Genomic DNA, 18,294 nt, shown 5'->3' on the forward strand with positions numbered 1-18,294 from the left:
AAGGGAGAGTTTTCAGAGACCGGAATGACTTTTTTGCGCATGATGATCCATGGCTTATAAATCGTTATCATCTCCCAATAAATGTTCCGTTAGATTGGTGCGTGGATTTAGCCCCTAATCTGGAAAGGAAGACACTGTAATCATGCTATACCCATATCTGTCCAAGTACTACCCACTCTGGGATTCCTCGCTCCTGGGACATTCCAGGGGGAAATGAGTGACAGGTCGGGTATATCACAGCCATCATTCAGCTGCATCCTGCCACAAGTGATCTCATCTTCCAAAAAGTTTGCTTTTCTCTTTTGGTCCATTCCTGACTAAACCCTCATTTGTGCTAGCATTCTATAAGGGGAAATCGCTGATTGTAAATTAGAGATTTATAGAGCACCGGTGCGTAAATAACAAATGGGCTTCTTACAACCTGCTTAAGGTTTTTTATGCTCAGCATCTTTTATGAATCGAACGTAAGCACACGTATAAATCTAATAACATTTTTATGAGGCCCAAGATGTATATTGTAGGACTGATTCAATCCAAATTTCATAAACAAGGGGCTAATATGGCTCAAAAACAGCTTGAATGAATCACTATTTCATAGTATACGGGTGAACGATAACGGTCTATATTACTTTAGCATAGTGTGTTCTGAGGAAGTCATATTTGGGATACACATCCTGCATTGACTGGCGAGTCGATATCTTTAACTATTTGTTCCAGTAGTCATGTATTAAACACAGGATATAAAAACTAAACATTTCCGCATTACTGAGCCATGAACATGTCTGCACCAACCAATCACAATCAGCCAATTGACAGCAGTTTCAAATCGAATTTTATTTGTCACGGGTGAAGACCTATGGTGAACCGCTTACCTACAACTGACAGTCTCGCCAAAACTCCTTCCATTAGGACAGTTTCATTTGATCAGGCTGGTATTCATTAGGGCACACCATTTGAAAACAATTGTTTATCTGACAAGTTCAGGTAGTCCCTTCTGGTTTCAGTAACTTCAGTCAAATGAATAGTACCCAGTTTCTCAAAGTGAACCCACATCTAGTTATTCCCATGTTCGAGTCTGTACTGATTACTTATCATCCCTCCTTTAAAACAATGCAGCATTAAGTTAACATTACAAGTTGATTGATAGGCCTGAGGACGTATGGGAGATCACATAAACCTGATATTTGCTGTATTATAGTGGTTGGCTCCAGCTTGACTTAGCAAGGCTTGTTAACACCTGAGACACCAGGCCATGCTTTACACAGACATGGCAATGACATGACTCCAATCCACACTGAAAAGCGGAACTGGCTGTTTTCTATGTCAATGTGTCCGTTTTTAGGCTGGATGAGAGCAAGGACCCGAGAACGCAGTGCAGTGTGTCCCCCCTCTACATAACAGTACAGAGACCATATGTTTAAATCCACACTGATCTCCAATTCACAAGAGTTTATTGCTTAGTGAGAAGTGCATATTGAGAAACAGGCCTGACTACAACTTCACCCTCCATGGGCCTCTTTTGAACCCCTACAGCCAAAACATGATTATTTAAAGGGTGTTCTGAGAAAATACTAGACTGAAAATCAGTTTACCCCACCAGACATTCTAAAACAGTCCTATATAATGTTTTTCTGAAGGACAGCGTCCCCACTGAGCACAGATGTCAATTCCAGGTTGGTTCAATGTAATTTTCATTGAAATGACAGAAACAAAGTTGATCCAACCAGTGTGTGCCCAGTGGGTCTTTAAGTGTGCCGCCAAAATCCTGTTCCAAGTCTGACCCACAGAGACAAAGTGCAGTTGGCTGACTGTCAAACTCCACACACACACTGCTGTACTGTGTATCCAGCTGACTGCACCAGCTATAGAGTTAAATCTCTATTGCTCCAGCTTTGTAAGAGACCTCCACTGCCAGAGAATGACCAATCGCCACCCCCCTTTCAAAGTCACAAGCTAAGTCTCAAAATGGGGAAAGATGGGGGGGGGGGGGGGGGGGGCTATGCAAGAAATCAGTAGTCAAACACTTGATTAAAATAACAATATAAATAATAAAAGCTATAAGACTAATTTATGACCCGAAAAAATTAAATAGACATTTAAAATATGTTTATTTTTCTTCAATCTCAAATTAAAGCAAAAAGCAAAAGATTGAGGTACCCTGAGATGATGCTCAGATAATACAACCCTGTAGAAAGCACTAGTTAAAAAGAAAAGCTTCATGAACACACCTCTCCACCAAATAAGCAGTTTTAAAACGACTCCTCAAAGGGCCCCGACCTTTTACTAGTTTAAATAAAAAGAAAATTCAGATCTCAAAACGTGTACATTATGGATTAAAATAGAAACATTTCCATAGGGCTGATAATTGTTTTTGTCATAAAACAGAAATTGTCTAAAATCATGTGTTGCACAGTCATTATTTAAACGCAAAGTGTCTTCGTGATAACAATTCGGCCAGTTGTCACCGTGCCGACGCGTCGCACGAGTACATAAGAGAAATGTATGTGTCCAGCGTGTTTGAAATGAAATGTGCACCCTTGCAGAGCTAACCACCTACTTCAACAGCTTCACAACACCATAATCATTAACTAACTGTTTATCCTCACCACAGCAGCATGTCCTTGTGGCTAAGCTGAATAAAAACACTTCCATCATGAAGTATCAAGGGGTACTTGTGATGGTTTACATGGTTCTGGCCTTGAGGTTCTGTAAGTCAGTACTATCCCTCTACAAACAGTCTATACAATGTCGGGAATGTGTGTTGGTGGGGTTTTCGATGAGACTAAAACAAAAATGAGTTTTTGTGTGATCTCTACTATCACACTGAGCTATGATGAGAACCACAGCTAAGTTGTATGAATTACACACATTTCCAAGCACCTCTAGTGGCCTCTCCAGTTTACACACACGTCAGATGAGTGTGTTCCAGACTTCAGTTGCCACAGGAGGGTCATAGAGGGACAGAGCAGGGTCCCCCAGCAACCTCATGCTGCTTGGTGCTCACAGTTTGGCAGCCATGAAGTTGATGTGAGTGAATGGCTTGGCCAGGGGAAAGAGGGGCAGGCTCCTCTTGAACTCAGTCATGTCCTGCACCAACGTAGGCTGCAGAGAGAGATGGACAGGTCAGTATGTTACACACCAACACTGCTGTGCTAATGGAACACGCAGAGTAAGGTGAATACAAATGACCTGTGGCAGGGATGGGGCAGGGGCCAGGTTGACATCATTCTGGGCAGGGAACTCTCCCACGACGGGGCCTAAACAAAAGACAGAGACATTTCAATATAACTGTTAAAAACAGTCAAATCAAAATATTCACACTAACAAACCAATGTAAATGTATATCCTCCAACCCAAAAACTCTCCATCACTAGTACAATACTCACAGGAGTCCATCTCCCTAGACAGGACGTGCACAGACACCTTGTGCCTCTTTGGTGCGTCCACCGCCAACAGATCCTACAAAGGACAGGATTTGGATGGAGAGATAGAAGAGACAGACCATTTAACAGAAGCCTTTATTTAGTTCACTGTCCTAGAAAAATGTAGTACAGTGTTTCCCTATATTAATTCAGCAGCGGCACCCCACTGCTGCTAAAAAGTTGCTGCTACTCTCAAAAATATATATTTTTAAACATCTAATGGTTATTTTTAACAAATATTTCTGTCGAGAAGCGCTTTTAAAGAGATTGGGTATCTCTCAATCTCGCACTAAGTCAGATGAACTCATCTAAATCTCACAAGATCTCTTTAAGATCAGAATTTGTAGCAAACAGAGTGAGCAGTGGCATGAATGAGAGCCACGAGCGATTGTGACTCATCTCCCTACAGTGCATCAGTTATATTTCACAGTTACACACTCAGAACCCCCAATTAGAAATGTATTACACAATGAAAATATTCGGCATGGGGCCTGTGCTGCTTCTGCTGACGTAGAAATATGGGAAGTCTTTCATTGCCTCTGTATCCTTGGCCCCCTTATCCTCTTGAAACACACACCACCCTTGGCAGTGACGCAACCCCTCATTATGGCTGTTATTATTCCACGAACACAGCGCACCATGTCAGTGTCACCGCCACAGCTATGAATAGAACCAGGATGTAGGATCAAGGGAGACAATCAAGTTTTTTAGTACTATATCTCTTGACACATTGATGAAAAATAATCATGGCCTCTAAACCTTCAAGCTGCATACTGGACCCTATTCCAACTAAACTACTGAAAGAGCTGCTTCCTGTGCTTGGCCCTCCTATGTGAACATAATAAACGTCTCTCTATCCACCGGATGTGTACCAAACTCACTAAAAAAGTGGCAGCAATAAAGCCTCTTGAAAAAGCCAAACCTTTACCCAGAAAAAAAATAAAAAAAAGTTATTTTTTTATTATTATCATTTTTAATTATTATTATTTTTTTTTTTAAAGCTGTTAACGCAGCAACTCACTGCCTTCCTGAAGACAATGTATACGAAATGCTTCAGTCTGATTTTAGACGCCATCATAGCACTGAGACTGCACTTGTGAAGGTGGTAAATGACCTTTTAATGGCGTCAGACCGGGGCTCTGCATCTGTCCTCGTGCTCTTAGACCTTAATGCTACTTTTGATACCATCGATCACCATATGCTTTTGGAGAGATTGGAAACCCAAATTGGTCTACACAGACAAGTTCTGACCTGGTTTAGATCTTATCTGTCCGAAAGATATCAGTTTGTCTTTGTGGATGGTTTGTCCTCTGACAAATCAACTGTAAATTTCCGTGTTCCTCAAAGCTCCGTTTAGGACCACTATTGTTTTCACTACATATTTTCCCTCTTGGTGATGTCCTTCGGAAACATAATGTTAACTTTCACTGCTATGCGATGACACACAGCTGTACATTTCAATGAAACATGGTGAAGCCCCAAAATTGCCCTCGCTGGAAGCCTGTGTTTCAGACATAAGGAAGTGGATGGCTGCAAATGTTCTACTTTTAAACTCAGCCAAAACAGAGATCTTTGTTTTAGGTGCCAAGAAACAAAGAGATCTTCTGTTGAATCTGACAATTAATCTTGATGGTTGTACAGTCGTCTCAAATAAAACTGATGGACCTCGGCGTTACTCTGGACCCTGATCTCTCTTTTGACGAACATATCAACACTGTTTCAAGGACAGATCGTTCCATCTACGTAACATTGCAAAAATCAGAAACTTTCTGTCCAAAATTATGCAGAAAAATTAAGCCATGCTTTTGTCACTTCTAGGTTAGATTACTGCAATGCTCTACTTTCCGGCTAAAGCACTAAATAAACTTCAGTTAGTGCTAAACACGGCTGCCAGAATTTTGACTAGAAAATGTTATCATATTACTCCTGTGCTAGCCTCTCTACACTGGCTTCATGTTAAGGGCAAGGGCTGATTAAGGTTTTACTGCTAACCTACAAAGCATTACATGGGCTTGCTCCTACCCATCTTTCCGAGTTGGTCCTGCCGTTACATACCTATACATACACTACGGTCACAAGATGCAGGCCTCCTTACTGTCCCTAGAATTTATAAGCAAACAGCTGGAGGCAGGGCTTTCTCCTATAGAGCTCCATTTTTATGGAATGGTCTGCCTACCCATGTGAGAGACGCAGACTCGGTCTCAACCTTTAAGACTTTATTGAAGAATCATCTCTTCAGTAGGTCCTATGATTGAGTGTAGTCTGAAGGTGAACGGAAATGCACTGGAGCAACGAACCGCCCTTGCTGTCTCTGCCTGGCCGGTTCCCCTCTCTCCACTGGGATTCTCTGCCGCTAACCCTATTTCAGGGGCTGAGTCACTGGCACTCTTCCATGCCGTCCCTAGAAGGGGTGCGTCACAGACGTGATCTTCCTGTCCGGGTTGGCGCCCCCCCTTGGGTTGTGCCGTGGCAGAGATCTTTGTGGGCTATAATCGGCCTTGTCTCAGGTTGGTAAGTTGGTGGTTGAAGATATCCCTCTAGTGGTGTGGGGGCTGTGCTTTGGCAAAGTGGGTGGGGTTATATCCTGCAAGTTTGTTTGGTTTGCACTCACTCACTCAAAGCCAACTGACATTTCCTCTTGAGGTGCTGACCTGTTGCACCCTCGACAACCACTGTGATTATTATTATTTGACCCTGCTGGTCATCTATGAACATCTTGGCCATGTTCTGTTATAATATCCACGCGGCACAGCCAGAAGAGGACTGGCCACCCCTCAGCCTGGTTCCTCTCTAGGTTCTGGCCTTTCTAGTGAGTTTTTCCTAGCCACCGTGCTTCTACACCTGCATTGCTTGCTGTTTGGGGTTTTAGGCTGGGTTTCTGTACAGCACTTTGACATCAGCTGATGTAAGAAGGGCTTTATAAATACATTTGATTACTTGAAGAGTGGTGGAGGGGAATACATAAAACAGGGTGCCATCTTTCAGTTGCACGCACATGGGCACACATACACCAATTGAGTCCTATGGTAAAGAGTAAGAAAACAGCAGGCATCTCGTATGAGTCTCCACGGCAACCGCTTGTGTGAGAAAGTATGACTTTATCTGAAATGTAAGTGGTATGCAATGCAAAGGGAGAGAGCGCCACTCACCCGGTAGAACTGCATGACGTTTTCTTTAGTCAACGTCTTCAGGTAGGACACCTCAATGTTATCTAGAAAACAACAGAAAACACTTAGGACTAACAGGGGATGATTTGAGATATCACTACAGATTAGACCTAAACAGGGGGGCCCGTTTTGTATGTATGCATGAACGTAGAACAGAACTAGAGGGCAAAGTTCCTGCATACTCATCACCAGAAGGATACCATGTAATAAATAGTTGAACTCTTAAATAAGAATTCCTCTTAGCCTCTTATCTATATAAAAAGCTTCCGTAAAGAGCAACACAATAGCTCTACAGCATCACCAGCCACACTGACCTGGCTGTACAATGTTCCACTATTGACTAGCCTCCACTTCCTATCATTACCTTGGTGTGCAGACTGTTGCGCCTCAGTCTCCTATCCCTCCAACAATGAAAACATGGTTATCCTCACCCTCTACTTGGAACGCACAGGGGTTTACGGCAAATTCCCAGCAAATCAGCCCATAACAGCACTCAGGTGTGCTCGGGGGGGCTGATTATTCTGGGGCCTAATCAATGCTAATTGGTGCAGCGGGTAGCTCCGAGGCGGCGACAACCTTCACCTCGAAGATCCTCCAGAATGTCAATATTCTTAACTTAATCTCACGCAAAACACCTTCTCATATAACAAGGGCTCCTAGCAGTTATAATACGAGGAGGGTCAGGAGGAATATCCATTTAGTTGACAGTAACTCAAACTCCCCACAGCTTTCACTTGGAAAACAAGTCTTAGGCCTCCAGCTCAGGTAAAGGTGTGCGTGTTGCTCAATGAGTGTCTACGCATGCTCACCTCTGTCGAAGTTGTACTGCTGGGAGATGATCTCCCCCCAGTACTTGGCGCACTCGGCAGCCAGCTTCTTGGGCTTGTCCAGGCGGCGGACGGCCAGGGCCTGGATGTGTTTCTGGAAGGCCTCGTCGTTCATTTCCTCCACAGACTTCTCTGTGGCTTTTAGGAAAGCCTCTACCCGGCTCTCCAGGTAGTGGGGGGCCTTCTCCGACTGGATGATGAAGCGCAGGCCCTGGACCCCGTTAGCGCGCCGCGGACCGCTAAACACTATGTACCCTGAGGAGTGAGCAAAGCAAGTCAGGAAAAATGCACTGTGAATTCTGGAACATGTCTTTATAGGTGTTTAACTGCATGTACAAGTAAAGGAAACGCTTGAGTATATGAGGGATACAAAGTATATTGAAAGCAGGTGTTTCCACAGGTGTGGTTCCTGAGTTAATTGCTAAATTAACATCCCATCATGTATAAAGTTTCACATTATTTTGGCTTCCATGGCTAGAAGAGATCTCAGTGACTTTGAGAGAGGGGTCTCAAACGAGCAAAAGCGGTTTAAAGGGTGTGTGTGTGTGTGTGTGTGTGTGTGTGTGTGTGTGTGTGTGTGTGTGTGTGTGTGTGAGAGAGAGAGTCACCAGTTCTCAATCCAATTGAACACTATTTTGGAGCAGCGCCTGAGAGAGCATTTTCCACCACCATTAACACCATTTCTCGTGGAAGAATGGTGTCGCATCCCTCCAACAAAGTTCCAGAAACGTGTAGAATCTATGCCAGGGCGCATTGAATAGGTTCTGGCGGATCGTGGTGGCCCAACGCCCTATTAAGACACTTTGTTGTGTCTTGGTGTTTCCTTTATTTTGGCAGTTACCTATATGTACAGTGCATTCGGAAAGTATTCAGACCCTTTGACATTTTGTTACATTACAGCCTTATTCTAAAACTGATTAAATCGATTTTTCCCCTCACAAATCTACACAGAATACCCCATAATGACAAAGCAAAAACATGCACACCTTTACCAAGAACCTTCTCCCCCGATTGCTCATTTTGGCAGGCCGGCCAGCTCTCGGAAGAGTCTTGGTGGCGCCAAACGTGGACCCAATAGGTCCACAGACGACGCAATCGCAACCACACTTCAGCGAGCAGGCCTTCCTAATTGACCTGGCCGGGGTATCCTGGAAGGATATTGATCTCATCCCGTCAGTAGAGGATGCCTGGTCATTTTTTTAAAAATGCCTTCCTCACCATCTTGAATAAGCATGCCCCATTCAAGAAATTTAGAACCAGGAACAGATATAGCCCTTGGTTCTCTCCTGACCTGACTGCCCTTAACCAACAGAAAAACATCCTATGGCGTTCTGCATTAGCATCGAACAGCCCCCGTGATATGCAACTTTTCAGGGAAGCCAGAAACCAATATACACAGGCAGTTAGAACAGCCAAGGCTAGCTTTTTCAAGCAGAAATTTGCTTCCTGCAACACAAATTCAAAAAAGTTCTGGGACACCGTAAAGTCCATGGAGAATAAGAACACCTCCTCCCAGCTTCCAACCGCCCTGAAGATAGGAAACACTGTCACCACCGACAAATCCACTATAATTGAGAATTTCAATAAGCATTTTTCTACGGCTGGCCATGCTTTCCACCTGGCTACCCCTACCCCGGACAACAGCACTGCCCTCCCCTCTGCTACTCGCCCAAGCCTTCCCCATTTCTCTTTCTCCCAAATACAGTCAGCTGATGTTCTTAATGAGCTGCAAAATCTGGACCCTTACAAATCAGCCGGGCTAGATAATCTGGACCCTTTCTTTCTAAAACTATCTGCTGAAATTGTTGCCACCCCTATTACTAGCCTCTTCAACCTCTCTTTCCTGTCGTCTGAGATCCCCAAAGATTGGAAAGCAGCTGCGGTTATCCCCCTCTTCAAAGGGGGGGACACCCTTGACCCTAACTGCTACAGACCTATATCTATCCTACCCTGCCTTTCTAAGGTCTTCGAAAGCCAAGTCAACAAACAGATTACCGACCATTTCGAATCACACCACACCTTCTCCGCTATGCAATCTGGTTTCAGAGCTGGTCATGGGTGCACCTCAGCCACGCTCAAGGTCATAAACGATATCGTAACCGCCATCGATAGGAAACAATACTGTGCAGTCGTATTCATTGACCTGGCCAAGGCTTTTGACTCTGTCAATCACCACATCCTCATTGGCAGACTCGACAGCCTTGGTTTCTCTAATGATTGCCTCGCCTGGTTCACCAACTACTTCTCTGATCGAGTTCAGTGTGTCAAATCGGAGGGTCTGTTGTCCGGGCCTCTGGCAGTCTCTATGGGGGTGCCACAGGGTTCAATTCTTGGACCGACTCTCTTCTCTGTTTACATCAATGATGTCGCTATTGCTGCTGGTGATTCTCTGATCCACCTCTACGCAGACGACACTATTCTGTATACTTCTGGCCCTTCTTTTGACACTGTGTTAACAACCCTCCAGGCAAGCTTCAATGCCATACAACTCTCCTTCCGTGGCCTCCAACTGCTCTTAAATACAAGTAAAACCAAATGCATGCTCTTCAACCGATCGCTGCCTGCTCCTGCCCGCCTGTCCAACATCACTACTTTGGACGGCTCTGACTTAGAATATGTGGACAACTACAAATACCTAGGTGTCTGGTTAGACTGTAAACTGTCCTTCCAGACCCACATCAAACATCTCCAATCCAAAGTCAAATCTAGAATTGGCTTCCTATTCCGCAACAAAGCATCCTTTACTCATGCTGCCAAACATACCCTTGTAAAACTGACCATCCTACCAATCCTCGACTTCGGTGATGTCATTTACAAAATAGCCTCCAAAACCCTACTCAATAAATTGGATGCAGTCTATCACAGTGCCATCCGTTTTGTCACCAAAGCCCCATATACTACCCACCACTGCGACCTGTACACTCTCGTTGGCTGGCCCTCGCTTCATACTCGTCGCCAAACCCATTGGTTCCAGGTCATCTACAAGACCCTGCTAGGTAAAGTCCCCCCTTATCTCAGCTCGCTGGTCACCATAGCAGCACCTACCCGTAGCACGCGCTCCAGCAGGTATATCTCTCTAGTCACCCCCAAAACCAATTCTTCCTTTGGACGCCTCTCCTTACAGTTCTCTGCTGCCAATGACTGGAACGAACTACAAAAATCTCTGAAACTGGAAACACCTATCTCCCTCACTAGCTTTAAGCACCAGCTGTCAGAGCAGCTCATAGATTACTGCACCTGTACATAACCCATCTACAATTTAGCCCAAACAACTACCTCTTTACCTACTGTATTTATTTATTAATTTTTTTTGCTCCTTTGCACCCCATTATTTCTGTCTCTACTTTGCACTTTCTTCCAATGCAAACCAACCATTCCAGTGTTTTTTTTTGTTTTTATTTTACTTGCTGTGTTGTACTCACTTCGCCTCCATGGCCTTTTTATATTTTTATTTATTTATACATATATCTGTTTGCCTTCACCTCCCTTATCTCACCTCACTTGCTCACATTGTATATAGACTTATTTTTTTTTCACTGTATTATTGACTATATGTTTGTTTTTACTCCATGTGTAACTATGTGTTGTTGTATGTGTCGAACTGCTTTGCTTTATCTTGGCCAGGTCGCAATTGTAAATGAGAACGTGTTCTCAATTTGCCTACCTGGTTAAATAAAGGTTAAATAAAAAATAAATAAAAAAAAACACTGCCCTAACCCATCTGGACAAGAGGAATACCTATGTGAGAATGCTGTTCATCGACTACAGCTCAGCATTTAACACCATAGTACCCTCCAAACTCGTCATCAAGCTCGAGACCCTGGGTCTCGATCCCGCCCTGTGCAACTGGGTACTGGACTTCCTGACGGGCCGCCCCCAGGTGGTGAGGGTAGGTAACGACATCTCCACCCCGCTGATCCTCAACACTGGGGCCCCAAAAGGGTGCGTTCTGAGCCCTCTCCTGTACTCCCTGTTCACCCACGACTGCGTGGCCATGGACGCCTCCAACTCAATCATCAAGTTTGCGGACGACACTACAGTGGTAGGCTTGATTACCAACAACGACGAGACGGCCTACAGGGAGGTGGTGAGGGCCCTCGGAGTGTGGTGTCAGGAAAATAACCTCTCACTCAACGTCAACAAAACAAAGGAGATGAGTGTGGACTTCAGGAAACAGCAGAGGGAGCACCCCCCTATCCACATCGACGGGACAGTAGTGGAGAGGGTAGTAAGTTTTAAGTTCCTCGGCGTACACATCACGGACAAACTGAAATTGTCCACCTACACAGACAGCGTTGTGAAGAAGGCGCAGCAGCGCCTCCTCAACCTCAGGAGGCTGAAGAAATTTGGCTTGTCACCAAAAGCACTCACAAACTTCTACAGATGCACAAACGAGAGCATCCTGTCGGGCTGTATCACCGCCTGGTACGACAACTGCTCCACCCACAACCGTAAGGCTCTCCAGAGGGCAGTGAGGTCTGCACAACGCATCACCGGGGGCAAACCACCTGCCCTCCAGGACACCTACACCACCCGATGTCACAGGAAGGCCATAAAGATCATCAAGGACTACAACCACCCGAGCCACTGCCTGTTCACCCCGCTATCATCCAGAAGGCGAGGTCAGTACAGGTGCATCAAAGCAAGGACCGAGAGACTGAAAAACAGCTTCTATCTCAAGGCCATCAGACTGTTAAACAGCCACCGCTAACATTGAGTGGCTGCTGCCAACATACTGACTCAACTCCAGCCACTTTAATAATGGGAATTGATGGAAATGTATGTAAATATGTATCACTAGCCACTTTAAACAATGCCACTTAATATAATGTTTACATACCCTACATTACTCATCTCATATGTATATGTATATACTGTACTCTATATCATCTACTGCATCTTGCCATCTTTATGTAATACATGTATCACTAGCCACTATAAACTATGCCACTTTATGTTTATATACCCTACATTACTCATCTCATATGTATATACGGTACTCTATACCATCTACTGCATCTGCCTATGCCGTTCTGTACCATCACTCATTCATATATCTTTATGTACATATTCTTTATCCCTTTACACTTGTGTGTATAAGGTAGTAGTTGTGGAATTGTTAGGTTAGATTACTCGTGGGTTATTACTGCATTGTCGGAACTAGAAGCACAAGCATTTCGCTACACTCGCATTAACATCTGCTAACCATGTGTATGTGACAAGTAAAATTTGATAGGTGTGTGCCTTTCCAAATCATGTTCAATCAATTTAAATTTACCACAGTTTGACTTCCAAGTTTGAATACTTATGGGGTTTGAATACTCATGTAAATAAGGTATGCTTTTAATAAGGCTGTGACATAAAATGTGGGAAAAGCCACAGGGTCTGAATACTTTCCGAATGCACTGTATACTGTTCCTTTTTCACAGCAGGGTTTTGAGTTTGAGTGTGTTTAAGTACTTCACGATGGACATATCCAAGGGAGGTCCGTTCCCCCCTGCCTTCCTGGACCGGTCTCCACTGGTGTGAGAGAGAGCGAGAGAGCGAGAGAGCATGCATGGTCGTACCCAACTGTTCCTTGGTGCGCAGTGTGTTGAAGCAGGGCTCAGAGATGATCTGACAGAAGAGCTCCAGCAGCATGTTGTCGTGGGTTGTCTGCATGTCTGTCTGGTAGTAGATCTCTATGCCACAGTTGTTGTGCACCTCATTCCTCTGCTGGTACACATACCAGCCACCTGGAAGGCACAGACAGCATCTTATTCATTAAGGCACAACGGAAAAGGAAAACAAGTGTTTGTTATCGGACAAGTTGTCCCAGGTAGTCGCTCCCAGTTTCAGTCACTTTGGTGCTTAATAAATATATGACCCAGGGCTTACACGTAATGTAGTTGCAGCATCACAATCTTAAAAAAAACAACAACAAAAAAACATTCACCAAACATGCAATACAGAAGTCATGGGCCTCAAACAGCAAGCCCTAATGCAACGTGTAAAACGCTGCATGCATGACTTGGCAACCATTGAGGCTTAAAAAAAATGCATTTAGGAATAAGCAACGACCTCTGAACGACCTAGCCGGTTGATGAATCACCGGCTTAACTGTAAATATGCAATTACTAAAGAACACATTTGGACAGAGAGATTTTAAAAGGCATCGTACAGGAAAGATATATATAGAGTTCAACTAGAGGACATTGATGACACGCCAGTCTCCAGACAGGAGCGACTGAGCCAAAATCACACTCTTTTGCTGAGTAAAAGCTTTTCACTGGCACTCAAAATCCCAAAAGATGAGTGGAAGCAAGGAAGCAATAGAAGTATTTGTCTGAAAGTTCTAAACTTGTTCAAAACATTTCTGTTGGGAAGCTATAAATTGTGATTCTGTCCCCGACTGGCGTCCGGATGGATCCAGGCCCGAAACAAATCCCTCAGCAGCACACAGGATGTTTCCAGGTGGCCCAGACAGCCCTGCTTTCTTCTTCCCTATGATCACGTTACCTAATGTCATCAGGAAAAGTGTGGCACAGGTGTGTTGTTGTGCGGTGTCTTGTGTAGGGTGTGTAAAAGGTTAAGGGGAGGAAAAAAAGTGTGTGTATTGTATTTCCCAGTGATGTCCATTTCCCCTTGTTAAGTGAGCCTTTCCCCCTAGGACATTGGAGGGTCATTGACACCGAGGTGTTACACAAGCACAGGTCCTGATGTAGGCCAGACTGTTGGGTAAGAAACCTTCAGCAGGGTCACCATGGGGACGGGCATGACTGGCAGGTACAGGAGGGTGAAGGGAGTGATGGACAGGGCACTTGACCTACCATCTGGCACCTGCACCTCCCTGTAGCGAATCAACTGGCTTGGTAAGAGGGGCTTGGTGTGGGCTTGATTCATAAGCGTGTCCTCGACCATCTGCATCATGCCTAGAGCAGACTGGAGAAAGAGAAAAAATAAACGTGAGAGGGGTGCAAATGATATAAATCAGTGTATTAATCCATCTTTAAAATGTGTTACGATTCCTCTTATCATCCGCATCGCTCGTTTCCCACATCTTCTAGGGTAAATAGCAGATGCCCATCTATAGGGCCTACCACTGAATCGTAAACAACACTGCTACAATATTCTGTCCACGCAGTACAAGCTCCATCTAAGGTAATAGGAGCCCTGCAGAGCACGGTGAGTCTTTATAGTGATGAAGTGGACCATTGCCCCCACTGGTGCATCCAATTCCCTCTCCACTAGACTGTGACACCTCTCCACTGGGCATCATTACCAGAGATAAGGGAGACTGTTCATGGACAGCTGGTATCTTATATAAAGTATGTGATTTGATCTGAGGATCTTATCAGGGTTTGACGGTGTGTGACGGTTCTGTGACAGATAAGGATTCCACTTAAAACCTATACGGGAGTGAAGAGGCTGACTTTATAAGCAGTTATAGAACAAATCCACATTCTACACATAGAATATCTGTGTGTGCGCGCGCGCGTGCGTGCGTCTGTCTTTGTCTGACTGCCTGTAACAAACAAAAGAACACAAGTCTGTCCACACGGAGGTAGCAACATCAAACAAACCTCCTTGGTGATGTTGCCATGGAGAAGGGTCTCGATGTGTAACCGTGACAATAGTTGAGGTATGAAGGCCTTGAGGCGGGGGAGAGTGACATCTGGAAGACACATTCAGATGGAAGCAATCAAATCACAGAGCCATCATAATCAGGCTAGAACAGAATCAAAAGCATTGCAGTCATGTGAACTCTGCCTGCCACCACATAGGGCAGACATGTACACACACCCTAGAAACATTCACACGAGCTTGGAGACCTGCAGAAAACACACTTCCTCTCTGCGTAGGTTGGTCCATCTGAATTCACACATTGTCTGACCCAGATTCATTCAGTTAGCGATGAGAGGTGATGGATGAGCAGCCAGGGTAACTGTGAAAGGAAGGGAGGACAGTATGGAAGGGGGGGGGGGGGGGGCACAGCAGCAGCCTGTCTAAAAAACAGGCACAGGGTACTGAGAATGGAGACCCAGAGAAGAGGAGCAGGGGCACCAAATCAACACATAGGCACTAGGGTAGGTGAAATAGGGACACATTTATTTGAGGCAATAATGAGAACAGGTTGCATTGCACTGTACTCAGACAGAAAGTGAACTGAGCCTCAAGTGATACACAGGACATCTGTCGAGGCGCCATCGAGAAAACATAATATACTGAACCTACAGACAGTACATCTGCTCCCCTTCCTCCGGTGAGACTTTCACTGCGGAGAAATGACTGCAGCTCAGGGAGGAGCTCAAAAACTGGCTCAGCATTCAAATGAGGGGCAGAGAGATAGGAAGGGAGTGTGTGTGCGCGTGTGTGCACGCTTGCGTGTGTTTGTGTGAGAGAATGGCTCACCGTCCAGGGCCTCCTTGAGCTCGTCTTTGGTCCAGGCCACCTCTGTCATCAGCAGACGCAGGTAGTACATGGCATGCTGATGGGGTTGCTCTGCACGGAAGTTGTTCAGTGACCTCATATACTGGAGGAAGGGTCAAGGGCAAAGGGGTCAAAGTTCAGTCATATGAAGAGTCAAACACAATATTACTTTAATTTGGTGAGTGCTTATATTTGTCCCATTTCACACACGTACAAGTCTGTATTATTAGGCATGTGTGAATTGTTTTTTGCATATCCCATTCTCCCTGAGACTGCTAGGCTAACTGCCGCCCATATGAAGGTAGCTCTGGCTTGCCATGGGGTCAAACACAATATCACAAGATAAAAAAACATTTGATCTGATATAATGGGTAATATCATAGCCCGAGTACAGTTCTAAACTGTGGGGGGGGGGGGGGGACGCATGCTCAGCTTACCGCTTCCTTGATGATGTCAAAGCGTTTCTCGTCAATCTCAAAGTTGGCCATCTTCTCAATGATCTTCTTCAGCAGGATGTGCTGCTTGTCATTGTAGCCCTTCACTGAGAGCTGTGGGAAGGAGACGAAAGGAAAAGGGCGAGAGTGAAAAGGTGGGCATAATGTGAGTGGCAAAGCACCTGTAGGTAACAGTGAAATGAGTGTGTGGATGAGTAAGCTAAAGTGAAACTAAAAGACAGCAATGTGTCAGACCACCCTCCCAAACCTCCAGTCCTGCCCAATCCTGTCTAAGACACATGTCAACCTCATTCCATAGAGAGCCGAGTGTCTGCGAGTTTTTGCTCCTCCCTTGTACTTGATTAATCAAGGTCACTAATTAGTAAGGAACTACCCTCACCTGCTTGTCTAGGATGCACCTGAGCTCAATTTCGAGTCTCATAGCAACAGGTCTGAATACTTATGTAAATAAGGTATTTCAGATTTTCTTCCTAGGTTTTGGCCTTTCTAGGGAGTTTTTCCTAGCCACCGTGCTTCTACACCTGCATTGCTTGCTGTTTGGGGTTTTAGGCTGGGTTTATGTACAGCCCTTTGATATATCAGTTGATGTGAGGGCTATATTTCATAGTTAATAAATTAGCAAAAAAATTATAATATTCTGCTTTTTCATTATGGGTTATTGTGTGTAGATTGTCTAAAATGGATAAAAATATATTTTTTCCCTCATCAAAGGCTGTAACTTAACAAAATGTGGGAAAAGTATGAACACTTTCCAGAATGCACTGTATATTAGTAGGCTATATGTAAAGACCAGATTCAATTGAGAATAGTCTGATGGGTGAGGATATTATCAAGTGCTTGTCAAATTTGTGAACGAGAGTTATGAAGTGTGTGCAGGCTGCGCAAGAAACAGCATGCAACTTTTTTCACAATCATCATTAGAGTCGCATCATGCAGCCTTAGACATAGCGCGGGAAGTACGGGTGATGAAGCACCCCCTGAACCCAACCCCCAAAAAATCATAATAATTTTTAAAAACTCAAAAGAAGTGCACTGGGCCTTTACTAGTCCTGTATTAGCGGACCGATATAGACGTCTGTAGCGCGGGCAGCACCCCCAAACATCTTCCAACGGCTATGGCCTTAGAATGTATTAGAAATCAAAACGTATGGCCTAACGTTTGCATCAGAACTGAAGTTGCTTAAATAACTAAAATTGGGCATACAGGAGGACCTGTTCTCTTGGTTAATCGCTCAACACAGAACAGCCGCATTGTTTGGGAAAAAATATCCTTTCTATTTTATTCAACTACGTTCAATTTTATTGTCCTCGCTATAAAATCATCCCACGGGAATTATAAGCAGATCTCGGGCTGCTAAATGAACTACTGTAGCCCACAGCCATAGCAGGGCCTACATTAAGGACGACTCAGACAGAGTATTATATCTATTCTGTTCTTCTGAAATAGGCTACATTTTCTTCATATCGTGTTTCTTTAGACCTGCCTGAAATAAATAATGGTTTTATTGTGACGTGTAGGCTATTTTAAATAGATTTATTAGACTTTAAAAATGTCAAATGCTCAAAAAAAAAGGTCCACATCAGTGGCTTGTGTGTGGAAGCCAGAGATGCTAAACAGGTTAACGTTAATTAACAGTCAATTACCGTAAATCCGTCAGATATTTGCATGACAATCACCGACTGACAAAATGTAATGACCGCCACATCCTTATGGGTCTGTAGTTAACTACTCAACTCTTCCCTCAAGGTCTACACAGCATGCATTGTGCATTACAATCTACTGCAAATGCATTTCCCCTTATTCATCTAGCTCAGTGACAAGCTACCAAAAGTGATGCAAGTGAGTGGTTGTGTGTATGCATGTGACTGTGGTGTGTCAAACTGTGCGTGATCGGAGCCCGGTCAAGGTTACATGAAACTCGGCTTTGCATCCTCCAAACCTTCTGGCCCCTTCATGAACCCGCAATACCCTCAGGCTACGGTGTTCTGCTCTCGCAAATCACCTTCTCCCTCC

At 44.5% G+C, this 18,294-nt stretch overlaps 1 protein-coding gene across 3 annotated transcripts in view; it reads right to left on the minus strand.

Moving 5' to 3' along the window:
• Positions 1 to 2,091: 2,091 nt before the first annotated feature.
• Positions 2,092 to 18,294, minus strand: part of LOC129853215 (insulin-degrading enzyme-like) — a 47,408-nt gene continuing 31,205 nt past the window's right edge. For all 3 annotated transcript variants that reach the window (XM_055919014.1, XM_055919004.1, XM_055919022.1), the window contains 10 exons: positions 16,263 to 16,373; positions 15,808 to 15,928; positions 14,979 to 15,070; positions 14,226 to 14,337; positions 12,984 to 13,151; positions 7,399 to 7,671; positions 6,572 to 6,633; positions 3,387 to 3,459; positions 3,190 to 3,257; positions 2,092 to 3,102 (listed from right to left, as the gene is read on the minus strand). In XM_055919014.1, the coding sequence (XP_055774989.1) occupies positions 3,001 to 3,102; positions 3,190 to 3,257; positions 3,387 to 3,459; positions 6,572 to 6,633; positions 7,399 to 7,671; positions 12,984 to 13,151; positions 14,226 to 14,337; positions 14,979 to 15,070; positions 15,808 to 15,928; positions 16,263 to 16,373 (1,182 nt within the window). In that variant the 3' untranslated portion in view covers positions 2,092 to 3,000. The remainder of the gene's footprint in view (positions 3,103 to 3,189; positions 3,258 to 3,386; positions 3,460 to 6,571; positions 6,634 to 7,398; positions 7,672 to 12,983; positions 13,152 to 14,225; positions 14,338 to 14,978; positions 15,071 to 15,807; positions 15,929 to 16,262; positions 16,374 to 18,294) is intronic.

Source organism: Salvelinus fontinalis, chromosome 1 (assembly GCF_029448725.1).
Source record: "Salvelinus fontinalis isolate EN_2023a chromosome 1, ASM2944872v1, whole genome shotgun sequence".
Taxonomy (NCBI): Eukaryota; Metazoa; Chordata; class Actinopteri; order Salmoniformes; family Salmonidae; genus Salvelinus; species Salvelinus fontinalis.